This window comes from Myiozetetes cayanensis, unplaced genomic scaffold, assembly GCF_022539395.1.
Source record: "Myiozetetes cayanensis isolate MyiCay16 unplaced genomic scaffold, myiCay2020 scf3, whole genome shotgun sequence".
Classification (NCBI taxonomy): Eukaryota; Metazoa; Chordata; class Aves; order Passeriformes; family Tyrannidae; genus Myiozetetes; species Myiozetetes cayanensis.
The window spans coordinates 61,146,533-61,164,770 of NW_026087521.1; the positions used below are offsets into that span (position 1 = coordinate 61,146,533).

General features: G+C 39.2%; 1 protein-coding gene across 14 annotated transcripts in view; it reads left to right on the forward strand.

Moving 5' to 3' along the window:
* The window catches only part of ERC1 (ELKS/RAB6-interacting/CAST family member 1), a 290,009-nt gene that overhangs the window by 52,296 nt on the left and 219,475 nt on the right, over nucleotides 1-18,238 (forward strand). For all 14 annotated transcript variants that reach the window (XM_050325542.1, XM_050325550.1, XM_050325546.1 and 11 more), the window contains exon 3: nucleotides 10,934-11,350. In XM_050325542.1, coding sequence (XP_050181499.1) covers nucleotides 10,934-11,350 — 417 coding nt within the window. The remainder of the gene's footprint in view (nucleotides 1-10,933; nucleotides 11,351-18,238) is intronic.

An 18,238-nucleotide genomic window follows, 5' to 3' on the forward strand; every position in this document is an offset into this window, starting at 1 on the left:
GTTTGAAAAGGCTGAGTAGAATTTTATTGATAATTGCTACTCTTGTAAATTTTGTTACAAACAGGATTCTGTTTTCTTCCTCCTTGACTTTCAAAGAAAATAGTAAAAGTTACCGAGATGAAAAGGATGCATATCTTCCATTTGGCAAGAACTTGTCTCATTTGTGAGATCTTCAAGCCCTGATCTTTCAGGGTAGATTTAAAATGATTGACCATTGTGATTGTCTGCAGTGCATTGATAACTCTAAAAAGCCCATACTTTTTACTTCAAGAAGGGAAAATGAGTGAGTTGGGTTTGGTTTGGATTTTGTTTTTTTCTGTATATAGCACTGCACATATTGCAGTCCTCTGCCTTGGCTGATGATATATATACCTGGGCACTGCTCTTGTTTCAGCAATTGTTTTAGGCCTTCTGGTTTTTGGGCTAATATAGTATGGAAGTCTGCAGTTCTTTATTATTGTGACTTAAGACAACCACTTGCAAATACTTTTCCAGGAAGTTGTTTTATTTTCTTCTGAAGAATTGATGATACTGTAAATGTGAGAAGATACAGTACTTAAAATTGTGTGTGGGATAGAAAGCATTTTATGAAGGCATATTGGAGAGACTGAGCAAACAAAGAAAGAAGCATTATCGTGACATAGGAGAGTTGGTCCTATCTTCTTGTGAAACAGTGGGGGGAGTTATGGGCCAATACAGGGCCTCTGCACTCCAATCATGCCCCTAAGCTGACTTTTGCCTCACAAGGTTACCATTTAATCATCATAAGGAAAACTGTAAACCATCTAGCAAAGCCTCATCCTACATCTGGTCTGTGCAACTGAGAGGCAGTTTTGCTGGTGGTTATTCCCCTGTCTTGGTTGAACATTGTGCAAAGACTCCATTGGCAAGAACTTCCCATGTGTCCCAGAACAGCCATATGTTGTGTATGAGATCCTGAATATCACATGTTCTGTTATTTCACAGGATCAAGTCCTGTGTGCAGTCTTCTCACATATGGCCATATCTGGTCATCTGATGCTTTTCTTGCTCAAGAAAACGTTTTAAAATAGCCAAAAAACCAAAATGTCGTTAAATTTCAGTGTTTTCAAATTGCTGGTGAGCCACTGTCCAGGTTTGATAGTTCAGGCTGATGTGGCTTATAAATATCTTATCTGGACTGCAGCTCAATTCCTGGGGGCACAAGTGTGAGAAGAACATTGTAGTCATCAGTCCATTAATCTGTAAGCATTGGGGAGCTCATGAGACCTCCCACTGTTGAATGCAAGTGAAGCACGCTGTTCCAGATTGACAGGAAGAACAAAGTATTGCAGTGCTGTGGGCAAGCAGAAGTTGAAAGGGTCTCTGTTTTACATAACAACTAATTAGTTGAAATACTATTAGTTTATGTATCACAGCCTAGCTTGTGATTGTTTCTTCAGTCCTCAGCAGTCACAAGCTTGAACTATTCAAAAAGCTGTACAGATCCAGCCTACTCCATGTGTTATGGTCTTCACGTGAGAGGTATCGGGTTTATGCAGAATATTCGTGTGGAACCCATGCATGTGTGCCTTGAGATTTATGCTGTAATCTCTCTAAACCAGCTAGGACAGAACAAAGCTTAAATCTGAGGGAGGGGAGTGGCAAGAGGAGGGTGATGTGGTAAAGTAACCAGCTTTCTTGTGCATCGATTTTTCATATAGTTCATATTATTCATTCTCTCATTAGAAATCGTTCGCTATTTTTCGTTTTTAGAGCATATGGCAGATGTATGCTCATATCTTGGAAAATACTGAACACAAGATCAAAGGTTCTGTAGCAGAGCACCTTTTATCTTGGATTGATTCCTTGTGTCAGCTAATGGAAAGCTGTATTTGCTGACCTCTCTAATTGAGGTGACTAATAATACATCTTTGCAGAAAAGCTCCTAATGTATTAACAAAATGAGTCATGTTTCATGTAGATGCTATTAATTTGAAAATATTGGACTCTATACATACTTAAATGTTAAAATTCGCTTTCCCTTAAGTGCCATAATAATTTATAATTGCTTTCATGGGATGAGAGGTTCACAGAAGCTGAATGTGGCACCTAAGAACCTGTTTCATGGATGCAACGTTTAGAAGTAATCTGCACCATGGATGAAATTGGGTGTGTTGAATGCATCTGCAAAATGGGATAAGATTGAATTCTGCAAGTTCTATCATGGCTGGCCCGAATATAGATCTGTATGATGTTTGTGTCTTTGTTTTTTTGTTTGTTTTTAACAGAAACCTCTTATGTGAGGATCCATTTTATCAACACGGTTTGTGAGAAAAGAAGCTTATGCTTGTCAAACACGGAAGGCAGAATCTAAAAAGAGTTATCTTACTGCAGTGTAGGAAACTGCATCTGGGCAAGGACTCCTGTTTCTTTAGCAGCATAAAAACAAAAAAACCAAAGCTCACATTTGTATATAAATAAAACATGATATTTAAGTAGTGTAATGCTAACCCAATTTGGATGGCCTAGTGGGAAATAGAGGTTAAAATCAGTATGTAAATTGTTGATTCCGATGAGAAATTCTAAACAGTTGCCCTAATCCCAAAATGCCTGTTCTCAAGAAAGATGAGCACTTAAAAAGAATCCATTTTTTTTAGCTCCAGGATCATAGCATGCTGACACTCAAAGGGTGGGAAATGTAGATTCTAGCAAGATTTGCATGAGAAAAAAAGCTTTTGAAGCACAGTAAACTACTAATGTAGAAGTACCTTTGGAAATGTAAACACATGGTAGCTGGGACTCAGTGATACGACTTCAGAAACGATTTTCCTTTGAATACTGTTGCCTACTAGACCATTTCTAGTATCTGCCACAGAGCTCAAATTCCCTTAGGAAGCTGGAGAACTGTCAGAACTGTATTTGCTGTTCAAAAACTGATAAAGTGGTGGTGTTTTTCAGAACTTTAGTAGGTTTTCCTGTGCTTACTCAGAATTTTTACTCGTAGCACACGGCTGTGTGCACAGATCTCTGCAGAATAAGCAATGCTTTTGCTGTGCACCAGGTATTCTGTAGAAACCGTCCATATACATACTCTATCCTTTGACCATAAAAACAGCTTAGCTTTGTTTTTTGTAAGATCAGCTGCTTCATGTTTGGTATAGGTAAAAGCCTTTCACGTGGACATTTAGCACTGAATGGCTGGTGTGCTGCATTGGCTCTGTTTTACCTTGCAGCCTTTTTATAGGTGTACTTGTACATGTAGTATGAGCTCGCATAGCAGTTTTGGGTTTTCTGTGACTGAGGGTTTAAGAGGAGTTTAAATTCATTCCTGTTGAATTGCTTGTGGGTTTGTTGGTTTTTGGTTTGTGGGGTTTTTTTTTGGGGGGGGAGTTGGTTTGTACAAACAGGTGAAGGAATTAGGCTGCTGCATGCTGCCCCCTTAAATGAGTCATTTTGTGCAAGTCTAGTTCAGCTGGCAGATGTATTACTGACAACTTAAGCTCTTTATCTATAGCACTTTTTTACCATCTTGCCCTTCTGCTGTCTCAGAGATAATGCAATATGTGATGGTGGTCTTTAAAATACAGGTCTCTTCCTTTGACTCTCACAAATTAAATCCTATTAAAATCATAGCAGCATTTTGTATCTGAGCTTAACATTATGAAAATCACCCACTCATTTCCATTTAAATAAGGGTTCTGAAGCCCCTGATCCATCTTACAGGGAATATGTAGCATTTCTGGAATCAGCGAGTTCCGTTTCATCTCAGCCCTGCAGGACACCTGACATTAGCCCTTTTTTCAGTGTCTTTGCGTGGGCTGCAGCTGAATGTCAGCAGGGACTCCCTCGGACAGCCAGGCCTTTGCTTCTGCAGTGCATTCAGCAGAATCCATTTCCCAGAAACGCTGCCAAAACATTAACTCCTTGAGAATGGGAGAGACCGATTTCCCATAGTGACTAAATCCGTGTCCTAACATTTCGCATGTGGTCTCTTTGGAGCTCAGTGTGCTTCGTCCTCTTACAAATGTTTGAAATGCTTTCATTGTAAAAAACGTGAGAGGTATTGTCATAATGCAAAAGTCTGTGATTGTGCACGCAGGTTTGCTGGCAAGAAAAGCACCTCTAAGTTCTGTCGTTTTCTGGGGCTGTATATTTGAGGGTGTAGGCCTTACTAAATTGTCCTTCTAAAATAAAATACATTGTAATTATTGTATCTTCCCTTTCCAGAGTAGTAGCGTGGTAGTCATGATGAATTAAGGCAAAAGTAAGGCAATGTTTATAGGTAGCACAAGCACATTTCAGACCTGAATGTCCTTTTGTAGCTGAAAGCTTACCTTTTTTTTTCCCAGCTGCAAAATTAATTGGCTGAAGGAAAGATTAGCTGTAAATGGTATCTTCCAAAGCCTAGTTTTTGGTCAATTAACAAATTATACTTGTCTCTTTTTTTAAACCTTTTTTTTTTATCCCTGCGTTGGATTCTGAAAAAAAAATAGAGAAGTATGTGATATATAATTAAAAAAAAAGGAAAGATGTTTGTTGTGGTTTAACCCCAGCCAGCAATTAACTACCACACAGCCACTCACTCACTCTTCTCCCAGTGGGTAAAAGTGAGAACTTGTGGGTTGAGATAAAGACAGTTTAATGGGTAAAGGAAAAGCCATACATGCAAGCACAAGGAGTTCATTCATTACTTCCCATCCTCAGGCAGGTGTTCAGCCATTTCCAGGAAGGCAGGGCTCCATCACGTGTGATGGTGACTTGGGATGTCAGATGCTGTAAATCGAATGTCCTCCTCTCCTCTCCTCTCGTGTTGCTGAGCACATCACATGGGCTGGGGTATCCCTTGGGTCAGTTGGGATCAGCTGTCCTGGCTGTGCCCCTTCTAGCTCCTTGTGCACCCCAGCCTGTGAGCTGGTGGGGTGAGGTGAGAGGCAGAGAAGGCTTTGACACTGGGTAAGTCCTGCTCAGGGGTAGCAGAAACATCCCCGTGTTATCAGCAGTGTTTAGGTCACAAATTCAGAACATAGCGCCGTACCAACTTCTGTCAAGAAAAATGACTCTACCCCAACCAAAGCCAAGCACACCTGTCATGTGTTTTTCCAAGCACTTAATGTTTTCTACATGAAGAATAGCTTGATCACTGGGCAAATCTGCAGAAAACTGGGAAGTGCTTGTGCATCTTAAAGCTGTCATTCAGTACAGGAGGTACAGGCTTTGTGGGTTAACAGTAGAAATGACCAGGAAATTTTCATTATCTAAGTTTGTTAATTTTTATAAGAAATTTTCATTAAGTTTGCTGATTTCAGCAGAACTTCTGTTAGGAATTTCTGCTTAATAATTAGCGAAGAGTGAGATGAGATTACCCCTGATCAGGAAACAGATTTGGTTAGGGATGCTCACTAGAAAGTGCAAGGTGCTAAAGCATCTCTTGGCTAATTTGAACAAAGACCCTGACCATCTTCCCTTTATGACACTGAGATGTATGATATGTAGGTTTAAATTTTGAAGCCAGTCAATACTCAGATATTTGTGCAAAGCAGACTCTCAGTCCTTTCTGTAAGAAAATCTTGTTAGAGATCCACCCAGGAATAGCTTTCTGCTTTCTGACTGGAGCCTCATTAGGGTTGTCTCAAGATGAGGAGTTAAGAGCTTGAACCTCTCTTTTCCTGGCTGAGGCTTTTTTAACACACCTGTAAATATTCTAGTAAGACCTCTCTTCTTCTCCCTACCCTTACCATCACACCGTATTGTCTTGCTCACGATTACAAGTCTTCAGTGTTCTCCCGGTGTAAGAGGAGAATTTTAAGTCGTTGAGTTTTGCAGAATGTGACAGTGCTTCCCACCTCATTGTGACACATTTCTGTGCCACACTGTCACATAATTGCATACTATGTTTTCCCTTGTTTCAGGGAAAGAGCACATTCTTCTCTTCCTTTCTGCGTATTGATGACAAGCATCTCTTGAACATACTGAATTTTTTCTTGGTATTCCAGAAGTTAAATTAATTTCCCTAGTTTAACCTACTTAGGATTTAAATCCAGGAGATTAAGGAGAACTTAACTATGGAAGTGTTTGGTGTCTAGGTGCCTCACCTGGGTTGTAGAACCCACAGTTCTAATTTAAGCATTTGGACTTGAATATACAATGGGATGAGTTACATATCTGATTATGGTAGGTACAAAGTCAGTATCTGCAGTGTGAGTAGCCTAAATCAGGCAACCAAAACCAAATGGACAAATTCATATTGGAATCTTAAACGCTGTAGCTTGATAAATCAAGCTCTGTCTTGCAAAGATGAATGTGGAAATCCTTTTCTTTAAAAAGGATATCACAGTTTAATCCTTTCTTTCAAAATCTTGGTTGTAGCAATGGCTGCCTCCTTTTGATCTAAAATGTAGGTTTAGAATACAGGTCTTGGCTGAAGTTTCTTTTTCGGACTGAGAATGTTAAAGATGCTCATCTCTCACTTCCTTTGGAATGGTAAGATGATAAACATTTAAGTTAATTGGAAGTACTGCTATTCAGGTCTCTCTGTTCTTATGTGTTCTCCCAATTAGAAGAAGAAGCTGTGCTCTCTTTAATATTTTCTGTCAGGCCTACTGAATCTTTAAATATTTTATGCAAAATGAAAAAGCTTCAACAGAGAGAGATGAAAAGAGCTGCCTGCAGCAAGGTTCCCAAACTCACCAGTACAGCAGTAGGTATGTTGCATTTTCCTGGGACTGCAACAGCAGGACTGCTTTGTGAACCCAAATATAAGGAACTTCTCCATCATTGGCTGTAGTCATATAGTCCGGTTGGAAGCTCATCTAACCAATCTGCCAAGGTGTGTGAAACGTGAATTTGAGTCCTGGCAGGTGGAGGCAAAGGTAGAATCACGTTCAGCTACTTATAGATGTAAATTTTGGGCTGCTGGATGAAGGTCAAACTCTGTCCCTGTGTAGAGCCTGGTTAATGAACTTCAGGTTGGCCCATGGAAGTAATACAGGCAGAGGAACACCTGGTGTAAGAGGCTGTGTTTGCACCGTGCAGTTTTAGGATTTACGTTTGAGGTGAGCTTGAAGGTCCTTATCTCTGTCAAGAGAAAAGTATGTTAGACAAAATCAGCAAGATTAGAGAAGTGTGCTCACAAAAATATCTCTGTGATTTGCAGGTGTGGTTATAATTTGTAGTGAGGCTTAAAGACAAGCTTTTGTTACTTGAATGTAACAGGGAATCCTCAAGATCTGAGATAAGAGCGATAAGCTTCAAGCAAGGTACAGGTTCTTCATAATTCCTTTGACTTTAATTACTTTATCTACATTGAACTGTTTAAGAAAAGCATGATTGGTACTTATTCCGTACAGTCTGACGTAAGAAAGCTCAGTGGTATTAAAAGTAATTTTACATGCTAATTTCTAGAGAAGACTATTTCAATGTTATTTTTCAAGTTTTCTTGAAGTCTCTAATCAGGTCTTAGGCACAGGGTTAAGCATCAGTGACCAGTATTGCACGAGCCTGGGAAATACTTTGCCTTTCTGGAATAGTCACTGTTTTAAAAGTGAGGGCTAAGAAATAAAAGAGAAGCTAGTAAGACTTGTTTTCTCCTTCAGAGGGAAAAGGACATTTTCTTTGAAATTATATAGAAGACAAGTGATTTTAACTAAAAAAGCAGTTAAGACGCCAGCTAAGAAAGGATATTGTTCTATTATTGTGAGAATCATAAAATCTTTCAGAAAGCAGAGGAAAGAACCCATTTTGCATACATTCTGCATGTTGGAAAAGAGTGGGTGTGAAAAGCATAGAATAACTTTTCTGTGGTGTGTTTTCTAGTTACCTTTCACATAATGAAGTTTGTTCTCAACTGAGCAGTGATTCAGAGAACAGTGATAGTTATTCATAAGCTTGGTGCTAACCTTTCCTCTCACCCCACCTCTTCATTTTCCTGGGGAAACTGAATTACAGGCAGTTGTTGACCACTTTTGTGGGCTGCTCCAAATTCCAGATTCCCTTGTCTTTACTTAAAAGACTGCTGGATACCAATAAATCCTGTTTGTCACTGGTCTAAATTTTTTTTCCCACATCACGTGTTGAATCATAATAGGTTTTGATTCATTGCCCCAGAAGTTCCATGGAGACTTCTCAAGCTTTGGGGGAAATAATTTCTGTGGGTCTGAGACACAGTTTTTGTCTATGTAACCTGAAGTGACATTCCACAGCAGATCAAATGATAAAAATACAAGCATTTAGTTGTGGTGATGTGGTCCATTGATGTTTATAAATAACCCAAGTTTGATTCCGAGACGACATTGAGTGGAGGAAGTAATTTCATTTAGTAGATAATGTGGTTGTTCGGAAGAAGCTCTTTTCTCGCTTGGGAGAAAGGAAATGCTGAAGTGGCAGTATGTGGAGAGGCAGGTGGAAGCATGTGGGAATTTGTTTGTTAGCTGGAGGAACAACACACAGCTGGGCTGTGAATAAGTAGGGCTTCTCAAATACAAATGGAGTTAACTCATGTGTGCAGTTGTAAAGTTATATCTACTGTTTTTCTATGTTATTGTTTCATTTTAACAAAATTTGAGGGCATTCTCTCACTACTGTTGTAGCCCTGCTGGCTTTATTGATGTTGGGTAGCTACAGACGAGGCAAATCTGTTAATGAGTGCAGCAGGTTTTCTCTTACAGCTCAATCAACATACATTAATTGAACAGATGTAGTAGTTTTGATTGCCTACCTGTAGAGCCTCAGTTTTAAGGCTTGAAGGTTGTTCTGACATTCTCACTTTGACTGTAGTTTGGTAAGTGACAATAACTTAAAGCTGAGATCTTTAATTAAAAAAAGAGTGATTTCTAAAAACATTCTTAAAAACCATGTTGATTCTCTTCAGATATTTTTTTATCTCTTACTTGAAAACAAAGCTGAGCATCCACAATGGACCTCTTAGAACAGAGTAATTGCTTACTCCCTCACCTAATGTACTGTGCTATGGTGTCACACAGATTGTACAACACAAAGTGTAGTTTTAGATTAACCGAATTAGTAACTGCCAAGTATTGTGTTATTGAAATGGAAGAAAAGACCAATACAGCAGCCACAGAGCTGTGTATTTAAGCTGATTTCAGTTTATGTTGATACCATAAAGGGTGGTTCCGTTTTCTTCTCTCCCAGCTCCTTCCAGCCCTACTTTGCACCAGGATCAGCACTGATGTAGTCACACTGTCCTGTGGATCTGAGATCTGGCTGGAAAGACATTTAGTTTGGTTTTGATGGGGCTGATTTTCAGCCAGGTGAAGTTTTGCTCCAGTTGTCAGTGACAGCCACCTAAGGAAGGACAGATAGCTGGACTGTAGTAGCAGTGTGGACTTATGTCAGATGGATGTGTAACAGCACCTTTGGTTTTGAAAAGCTCTTCTTAGGCCAGAACACAAAAGGAGGGCAAGTACTCAATCTAAAGTATTGACTCCTTTAAAGAAAATGGGATTGGACTGCCTTTATGCACCATCAATACAAACTAACCCTTTATGTTTCTAAAACAGATTAAATGTAGGTAACTGTTACAAATAGTGTCTGCTGTCTTTTCATAGAATCACAGAGTGGTTGAGATAGGAAGGATCTCTGGAGGTCAGCCGGTCCAACCCCTCTGCTTAAGCAGGGCCACCCAGAGCCTGTTGCCAGGGCCACGTCCAGACACCTTTTTAACATCTCCAAAGCATTTTACATAAGAGTTTTGATAAATATATTTTTGAAGTAATACTTAAACCCAAATCTTTTTACTTTTTTACAACTCCTCTTTTTCACAAATACTTGAGTGGAATCAAGTATTTGGATTTATGTAAAACTTATTGATTTGGCACCATTAGAGACCTTAACCTGCATCAAGCTTGAGCACAGATTATAACCTGTACTAACTAGTACTTTAGCCTAATGAATATGGGAAGTTGCTGTATTGCAGACACCGATTTTTGCAATATAAAGGTAGACGCCAAGGATCTGACTTGCTCACATTCAGACTAAATTGTAAGCACGTCTGCCTCGCTCAAGGGAGTAGGGATGTATTACTCGGTGTGCATCTCATTCCTGGTAATCAAATCTTTGCTCAGTGTGTTTGTAGTTCTCTGTTATTATCTTGATGCTTCTGTCTTGCAGAAAACAAAAAGCATGTTTATCTAAATAGGAAGTGAGGACATTTTTTTTAGACAAACTCTGTTTCTGCTATATTGTCCCATTATATTAACCCACTGTATTCACCATCATTGAGACAGCATCTATTGTCTTGCACAATCACAAATTACTGCTGGTCATTTGATTGACTTCACATTCCTCTTTGTGAAGTGGCAATTTCTGTTTTGTACTAAAAGCCTCATGCATTAAATTTTATGTTGTGACCCTTCTCCCCAGCCAGCATATATCCAGTTTTCTGTAGCTGTAGCTCTTCCTGACATGCTGAAGTTTCTTCTGTAAGTTAACTGGGAAATCTATGCTACGTGTGTAGTGTTAATACTGAAGACCTTGGCAGGCTTCGTGGCTGGTTACATTTTATTAGAGAGTATGTAAATTCTAATAGCCACGTGTCCCTTTGCTTTGTCAAGATAGTAATTCTGGTCTAGGACTTCTTATGCAGAATTCTTCTATAGGCTAGGTGAACATTTGGAAAAGAGAAGTATTTTAAGCTCTCAGCTTACTGACAAATGCCTGCTGACATTTCCCATTTGAAATAGTGACTCACTCAAGTTGATGGAAGTGGTAGAGTCACTCGAGCAAGAATCTTCAAAGTGTTAAGCAACTTCTGCCAGGCATAGAAGGAGGGAATGGAAATTTCTGTAGTATCACCCACTTCTACCTTAATTCTGCTTTGAAAAACTAATGTTGGTCTCTTGGTGCTGTGGTTGCCTTTCAGCTGGTAGTTCAGGAGGACTGATGTGGCTCACAGTGGTCTATTTATTTCTCCAGTGGAGGGAATCCTCTGATTTTATTCATTTATTTGTTCTTTCAGCATATGCAGATGACTATCCAGGCTCTCCAAGATGAGCTTCGGATCCAGCGAGACCTGAACCAGCTGTTCCAGCAGGACAGCAGCACCAGAACCAGCGAGCCCTTCGTGGCAGAGCTGACAGAGGAAAACTTCCAGCGACTCCACGCAGAGCACGAGCGCCAGGCCAAGGAGCTCTTCCTGCTACGTAAAACCCTGGAGGAGATGGAACTGCGTATTGAGACACAGAAACAGACCTTAAATGCGCGTGACGAGTCCATCAAAAAGCTGCTGGAGATGCTGCAGAGTAAAGGTCTGTCAGCAAAAGCCACCGAGGAGGATCATGAGCGAACAAGGCGGTTGGCTGAGGCGGAGATGCACGTGCACCACTTGGAAAGCCTTCTTGAACAGAAGGAAAAAGAAAACAACATGCTGAGAGAGGTAGGTGACCAAGCTCAGGTCGACTCTGTCTCCTATCCGTTTCACAGTTGTAAGGAAAGAATCTGCCATCCTCTTTATAAGCTGTATTTTATGTTAGACTGGACAGGATTTGTGGCTATTCTAAAATTTCTTTAGGGCTTCTTTGCATGTCCCTTTTGGAATTTTGTGCTGTAGGCCCCACTTTCCCCATAGTCTCCAACAGGAAGCTCTGGAGTTGAGTTGTCACACAGCCTGTAAAATGAATTTGCCTGTTCTATTGTAGTTTGAGAGAAAGTAGCTACCTGTATTTAGGTGAGAGCTGAGAGAAATCTTTGCAAGAATAATGGATGATTGCTCTACAGTTTCCATGGAAACAGTCGTCTTGCTGTGAAGGGTATTTGATAAAACTATTAGCTGCCCTGGATGCACAGCCAAAAAAAAGATTACTTAAAGGGACACTGCTGCACACATAGTAGTAACCCCTGTTCACCACCCATCTGAAAACAGAAAAGAAAAACCATTGTTGTATCTGTATTGCACGTTACAGGAGTACAAGGGCAGGCATTCTTCACTATTAATCATTCAAAACTAATTATAATAAAATATAGGCTATGTGTAATGCAAATATCTTAGGAAAATAAATAAAAGGAAACAAATCAGTTATTCTGTAACCGGTGTAATTAAATTTCTTGATATTATTAAACTCATTTTCCTCTTGTCAGCCAGCCTCATAAAGTATTTTAACATTAATTTCTGTGATTCAGCATGTTTTGTGCAGAGGCACAGATATGTAAATATGTGTATTCACTAATGATAAGATTTTATTTGAAGATTATTTTACACACATCTGAGGTTTGAAGGCACAAATTGATAGCTACACATGTATGTGTATTATGTGTGTGAATTTAATGACCTGTATTGCACACTGTGTGTTACTTCATGGTTCAGCATTTTTTTTGAAAGCCCTGCACACACACACAGGATTTAACCCCCCCCTCTAAGAAGCCAGGAAAGCAAGACCTGGCACAGAGGTTTTTGGGATGAGTGTATGCAGCAAATAAATACTTCTTAATACCTCTTATTCATGTGTTTCCATGGACTGACCCATTGTACTGGTGCTGTTGCAAGCATTTATATAAGAAAGCTGGAGCCCATTGCATTTCTGAGCCAGATTTAGGCCAGATTTATTTTTTTAGAGCAGTAATCTCTTGAGTGTCTGGAGCAAAGATAATATGATTCCAGAGTTTCTACACTACAGTTTTTCCTTTATTTAGCAACCAATGATAATTCTGTTCCAATTCTTGTAACTATTTCAGGAAGAGCCTCAAATGGCTTCCATTTGTTTCGGCTCTAAGTCCAGCAACATAAATGAAAAGCTGACAGGAGCTGTGTAATTTTTTAGGAATGTGGTTACGTTTGTTCCTGCTGCTGATGAGTAGATGTTGAGAGATAGGAATTCTTGTTTCATTCACACATATTTGGAAATCATCAGTCATTTAAGTCCTAGTCTTTGTTGTAAAAGATTTCCTAGAGATGACTAGGGCAGAGGTAGAGATGACTTACTGACTTCTAAAGTGCAAATGCTGTTTATCAAGTGTTTTAAAATTAATTACTTCTTTCTGCTCACCCAACTCTAATTCACTGAAAAGTATAAGCTGGGTATGGTGTAATTTGTAGCTCAGGCCATTGTTATGGCCTTGAAGCTGAGCACCCCAGTAGCCTTGGAAACACAGTGCTGTGTGCAGAGATGCCAAATTATCTCCTTGTGGAACTGTGTGACAACAGGAAGGGTTTTGTTAGTACCTGTATGCTGTCCTTGAGCTCTGAGCTAGGCTGAGCTAAGTGACCTCAGACCTACCTGCGTGAAACTCAAGCCTTGGGGCTCCAGGAGGCTGGAGAAAATCAGAGGAAGTTGCTGAACTGCAACTGACTGCATCTGACTTCCTCACCACCAAGTTGCTCTGCTCTGCAGGATCTGGTTCACTTGTGCTGTCACTGTTCCACACTTGGAAGTTGGCTCTTTGTGGAGCCTCTTAGGTGTGTCTGCATCACCCTCCTCCACTAACCTTCTATTATCTGTTTACCTGTATTTCCATAGCTTCAGGTTATTTTAGTCCTTTACTCCCCCAGATATGAACTGTGGAATTTTTTGAGCTGCCTCGAAGAAATGAATTCACTTCCTTGATGGTTCTGTATCTAGCATTCCCAGTATCTGGAAAGGCATGCTAAACTCTTCCTTAAATACTGCTGTTAAAGGAAGCATTAGTATCTCAAAGCGATTTGCAAGTGCTTGGGAGGTCAGCGTTTATGTTTCATGTTCTAACACGTTAGAAAAGTTGAGAAAAATTTAACAACAATCTTGACCATCTTAGCCAAAGCAAGTTCTGAGGTATCAGAATCCACTCGTACTGTTTGTGACTCTACAGACCTGTTAGATTTCTGGCAAAATATTTGTTGGGAATAATACTAAAGATCTACATTTTAAAGTAAAAAGGTATCCCCTCAGTTTTTCAATTTTAAACCTATATGTAATTCCAAGTGCAACGTTAAGACTCAAGGTCATAAGACAGCTTCTCAGGCAGACAGTGCAGTTACAGTGGTCAGCACTATGACCTTGAAAGTGAAATGTGAATTGATTGATTGATTTCTTCAGCTTTTGCTGTTATTGCTATTGTACTAAAGATTGCACTCGTTTCCCAAGGAGAATAAATTCTAAGAGAAGTCAGAGCTGTGGTTCTGATAAGATTCTAACCAAGGAGCAGCTGTACGAGTTCAAGCCAAGAGTCCCTTTAGTCCAGCATTGTTTCACATAATGGCCTCATGCAGACACACAGGGAAGGGTAAGAAAAAGGCCAACATGATAGTTCCCTGTAAAGCTGTCCCATCTTCCCAACGATTTACAAAGGAGGCTTTTCTTGAACTTTTCATGACTTGTCAGTTTTGCATCCTCCGTGGATCTGCCATCCAAGTACACAGTCAGGGTCTTCTCAACTTCTGCAGCTGTAAAATTATTTGGTAAGTGCTTCTGCAGCTCTGCTCTCTGTTGCAGGAAGAACCTACCTTATTTCTTTTGAGTTTAAACCTGTCTCACTGGAACACACAGTGAACAGGTGATCACTACCAAAACTGTGTGCTCACAAATTTAAATTGTTATATCCATTCCAAGTTCTCTTTCCAGACTGAAAAGTCCTGTGCTACTTAATTGTTCCTCATATAAAAGACATTGCATATTGTTGATCATCTCCCAGAGCACTGTCCCAGTCTCCCATATCCAGATTATGAAATGGATTCTCCTACAACTAGTGAGAGGCATCTCCATAAGTAGTTTGACTCTTTTGGGCTTTTCCCAAATATCCTGAATTCTGGGAATCTCAAATAATCTTTCCAGGACAGATCCTCAGTGTAGCATAGGCTAGCAGCTCACTGATATGGGGGGCAGTCTCTCAGTGTAGGATTGGCAGCTTGCTGATACAGAGAACAGTCTCTCATTAGCACAAAATAATGAAAAATTAAATGTCTCATTGAACATTGGAACACAGTCATGGATCTGGATGTTCTGACTTCAGCAGATAACAGTGTGGCTGCATCACATTCCTCTACCCTAGAAAACAAGCTTAAGCTTCACAGCTTATAAAAAAAATGGCTTCTATTTTGAATACTCCTTCTTCAGTCTTAGTGACGATTATTCATCTTGTTGTTGGTATTCTAAACTTAACTTTCAGAAACAAAATTATTATCATACCAGCAAGAAATACTTGATGAAATCCAGCAGCTGGACTTCAGCTTCCAGAATAGCTCCCAAGTTGCGTTAACTGCACCTCATTGTTCCAGACTCACCTGTTGCAGAGTTATCAGTGGTGGCTGTGACAGCACATAGCTCTGAAGATAATGAAGCTTGCTGTGCTCTTTTTGACAACCTCCCTGCTCCCCCCTCCCCAAGGTGCTAGATGCACTGAGTAGAAATACATTTTTCTCAGCTATGCAGATTAAGAGACCAAATATCGGTGCAACTTGTGGCAGAATATGACGTGATTGCATCCATACTTGGTGTTCTAAACACTTGGAGTACTGTGAGCAAACTAAGATTTGTAAGGGCAATCCAACAAGGATGTAAGAACAGATGGCTGAGCACAACCATTACTTGGAAACAGAAAGGAGGCTGTTTATCTCGAAGGTTTGTTTCTTCAGGAGTCAGTTCTAGGTTCACGGTTTGCAGATTACAATGGTGTGGAGCAAGGCAAGAAACAACAGTGGTTTTGCACTGTGTCAAAAAGCTGTTTGGTAGTAAATTACAGTTTTGACTTCTTTAATATTTTATTTTTTTTTACTGTTTGGGCCCATTCAAACAAATGGATTTTTATTACAACTGAGTGTAAAACTGAATGAAGGAGTTAGGGCTGTAGTGCTTCACTAATAAAGGGTGGTTTTGTATGGAAAACAGTCACTGAAATGGCTTGTTCATGAGGGCTCTCATTCACAATGAGCTTAAGGAAAGAGGCTATGGCAGTAAAAGCTATTATTTCTCTTCTTCAGTGTTTGCTGAGATGGTGACTCCACAAAGTCCTGTTTGTGAAGTGCATCACAGTTATCCAGCACGGCCCTACGGCAGGAACCGATCCCTCTTTGTAGCTGTTTCGAATCGAACAGTGCCCACTTCATTCTGGGCATGAGCGCTGAATTTCTGCGAGCGCTCTCTATTCTTTCTCCCCGTGGTAGGAGTCTGTCAGGGCAGCAAGCAGGCACCCTGGGCTGTACCACACGTGTATTTAACTTTAGATTATCAAAACTTGATACTGCGGTGGCCACACAGCAGCAGCAGGAGCTCAGTGAGAAGGGATGCGTGTGCTGTCCAAACACACCATTGGAGCCCTGCTGGACTGTGCCCAGTGAACAGAAAGGTTGTTTCCCTTATCTGCCCAGATCTTAATGAACTGTGACAAGTTTTGCAAACAAGTTATTTTTCCACGGGTGTGTTAAAATTCTTACCCTTTTCTACTCCGGGCTCAGAGGAGGATTTAGAAATTTTAATTGGAGCAATTAGAGTTATCTCAAAGAACACTTTTGTCCTGTTCTGAGATTTTACAACATAAATAAGATAGTTCTAGAGAGAATTTTTGTTTTGCAGGAGCAGATAGATTCACTAACTGGAACTCTTACTGCTGTCATACTAGAGGATATCCTTCTAACAAGTTAAAAAATTGTTTCTACTTTTTTTGTTGCTGCTTCATCTTTTTGACTTTTTAGAAAAGCATGGCAGGGTGAAGTGACTTAAATAGAGATAATTTAAATAGTTATGTCTCTATTACTCCGACTTGATTGGTTGGCAAGTAGTTTTAAAACATACAGAGCTTTTGTAGGTCAAAATTTGAGGAGATGGGCTATTGCAGCATGAGAGCCTGCATAATTTATTCTTTAGACATTTTACTTTTTCAATACCATTGTAGTTTGGAATTTTTATGTCACTTTACAAAAGAATGACACTGAAAAATGTTTAAATGCATATAATAGTATTTTCATTGTTCCTCAGTTCAGAGATTGGTAGTTTGATAGTTCTTCAAAAGTTGAAAAATTAGGGTGAAAATGTATTTGTTTTCTGTTTTTCCAGACTACCAAAAAATCTTAAACACCTTCTGATTATTGTATAGAAAAATTCCACATTTTTGTGTAATTGTTTAATACTGTGTTGGTATTAAGTGAATGGAAAAAAAGCAGAACTGCAGTCATCTGTCAGGATTTCTTTTTTTTTTTGTTTTATAGTTATGATCTCATCAAAGTGAAATAATCCATAAAATATCAGTAGGTTTATTCATCTGTTTTTTTCTAGCAAGGGGGTTAAATTATAGAGATTTAATTCTTCAATTTATTTCAAAACTTCCTTTTCTATATGGATGTGCTAGTCTTCAAAGAGATTTTTTTTTTCTTTTTATTCACATGTAGCATAATTTCTTACTATTTCATTTTAGTACTTCCATCCCCTTCGGAAGGGATTTTTAAAACTATGTGAAACAATGCATAAATCTCACTGGGGATTAAAGGTTTTAAAATGTTTAAAGTTTAATTTCTTTTGATGTTTGGTTATACTAGAAGATTTTCTTCGTCAATATGTACTACATGATTTCATTTGTTTACAAATTACGTCTTAGGTGCACTTTCCTTGGAGGTTTTAATATTATCCTGGACTTTTCTTCAGTAGAAGTGAAATTTGTGGACTTTTATTTCTGCAAGTGTGAAACATTGCGATAGAAGACAAAAAAATAATTGAAAATACCATTATTAAGCTGGGAGCTAGTTTAAGTAAAAAATACATGCTTTTTGCACCTTAAATAAGCAGGAAGAGAAAAAAAATTAAGACTAGCATATACGTAAATAAAGTTCTACATGATTAAGATTTTAATTTTTAATTGACTTTTCTTTAGCTTTTGAATTCACACTTCTGTGGTCAGATTTCAACACAATGATCTGCTAATTAAAAGTAATAGGATGGTTTGAATTGGTCTCTCTCATCTTATCTTGCCTTTAATGCTGAAATTTCAAGGGGTTTTGCTTTTGTTTCTTGCTGATTGGAATAGTGAGATTAACTGGAAGCTGTGCTTTAATTTTCACTTTACTCGATGCCATTGTTAACAAACTTAAGTGTCCTAATAGCTGAGGTTTTAATTGGATTTAGAAATAATCATCTGAATGGATTAATAAAATTGCAAAACAGAGAGATGAGTTTCTTTAGCCAGGGGTAACTGAGCTTCCAAGCAACTGGCACCCCCCGTTATGGATGTGCTTGCAGTTTGCAGCACATCTTTCAAAGTTATGCTCTTTATTAGTGCAGTCAGGTTTTTTTTCAGGGAATTATGTTGATTGGGTTTGCAAATGCAGGAAATGACAAGTGGAAAAATGCAGAAATAATTTCTGAAG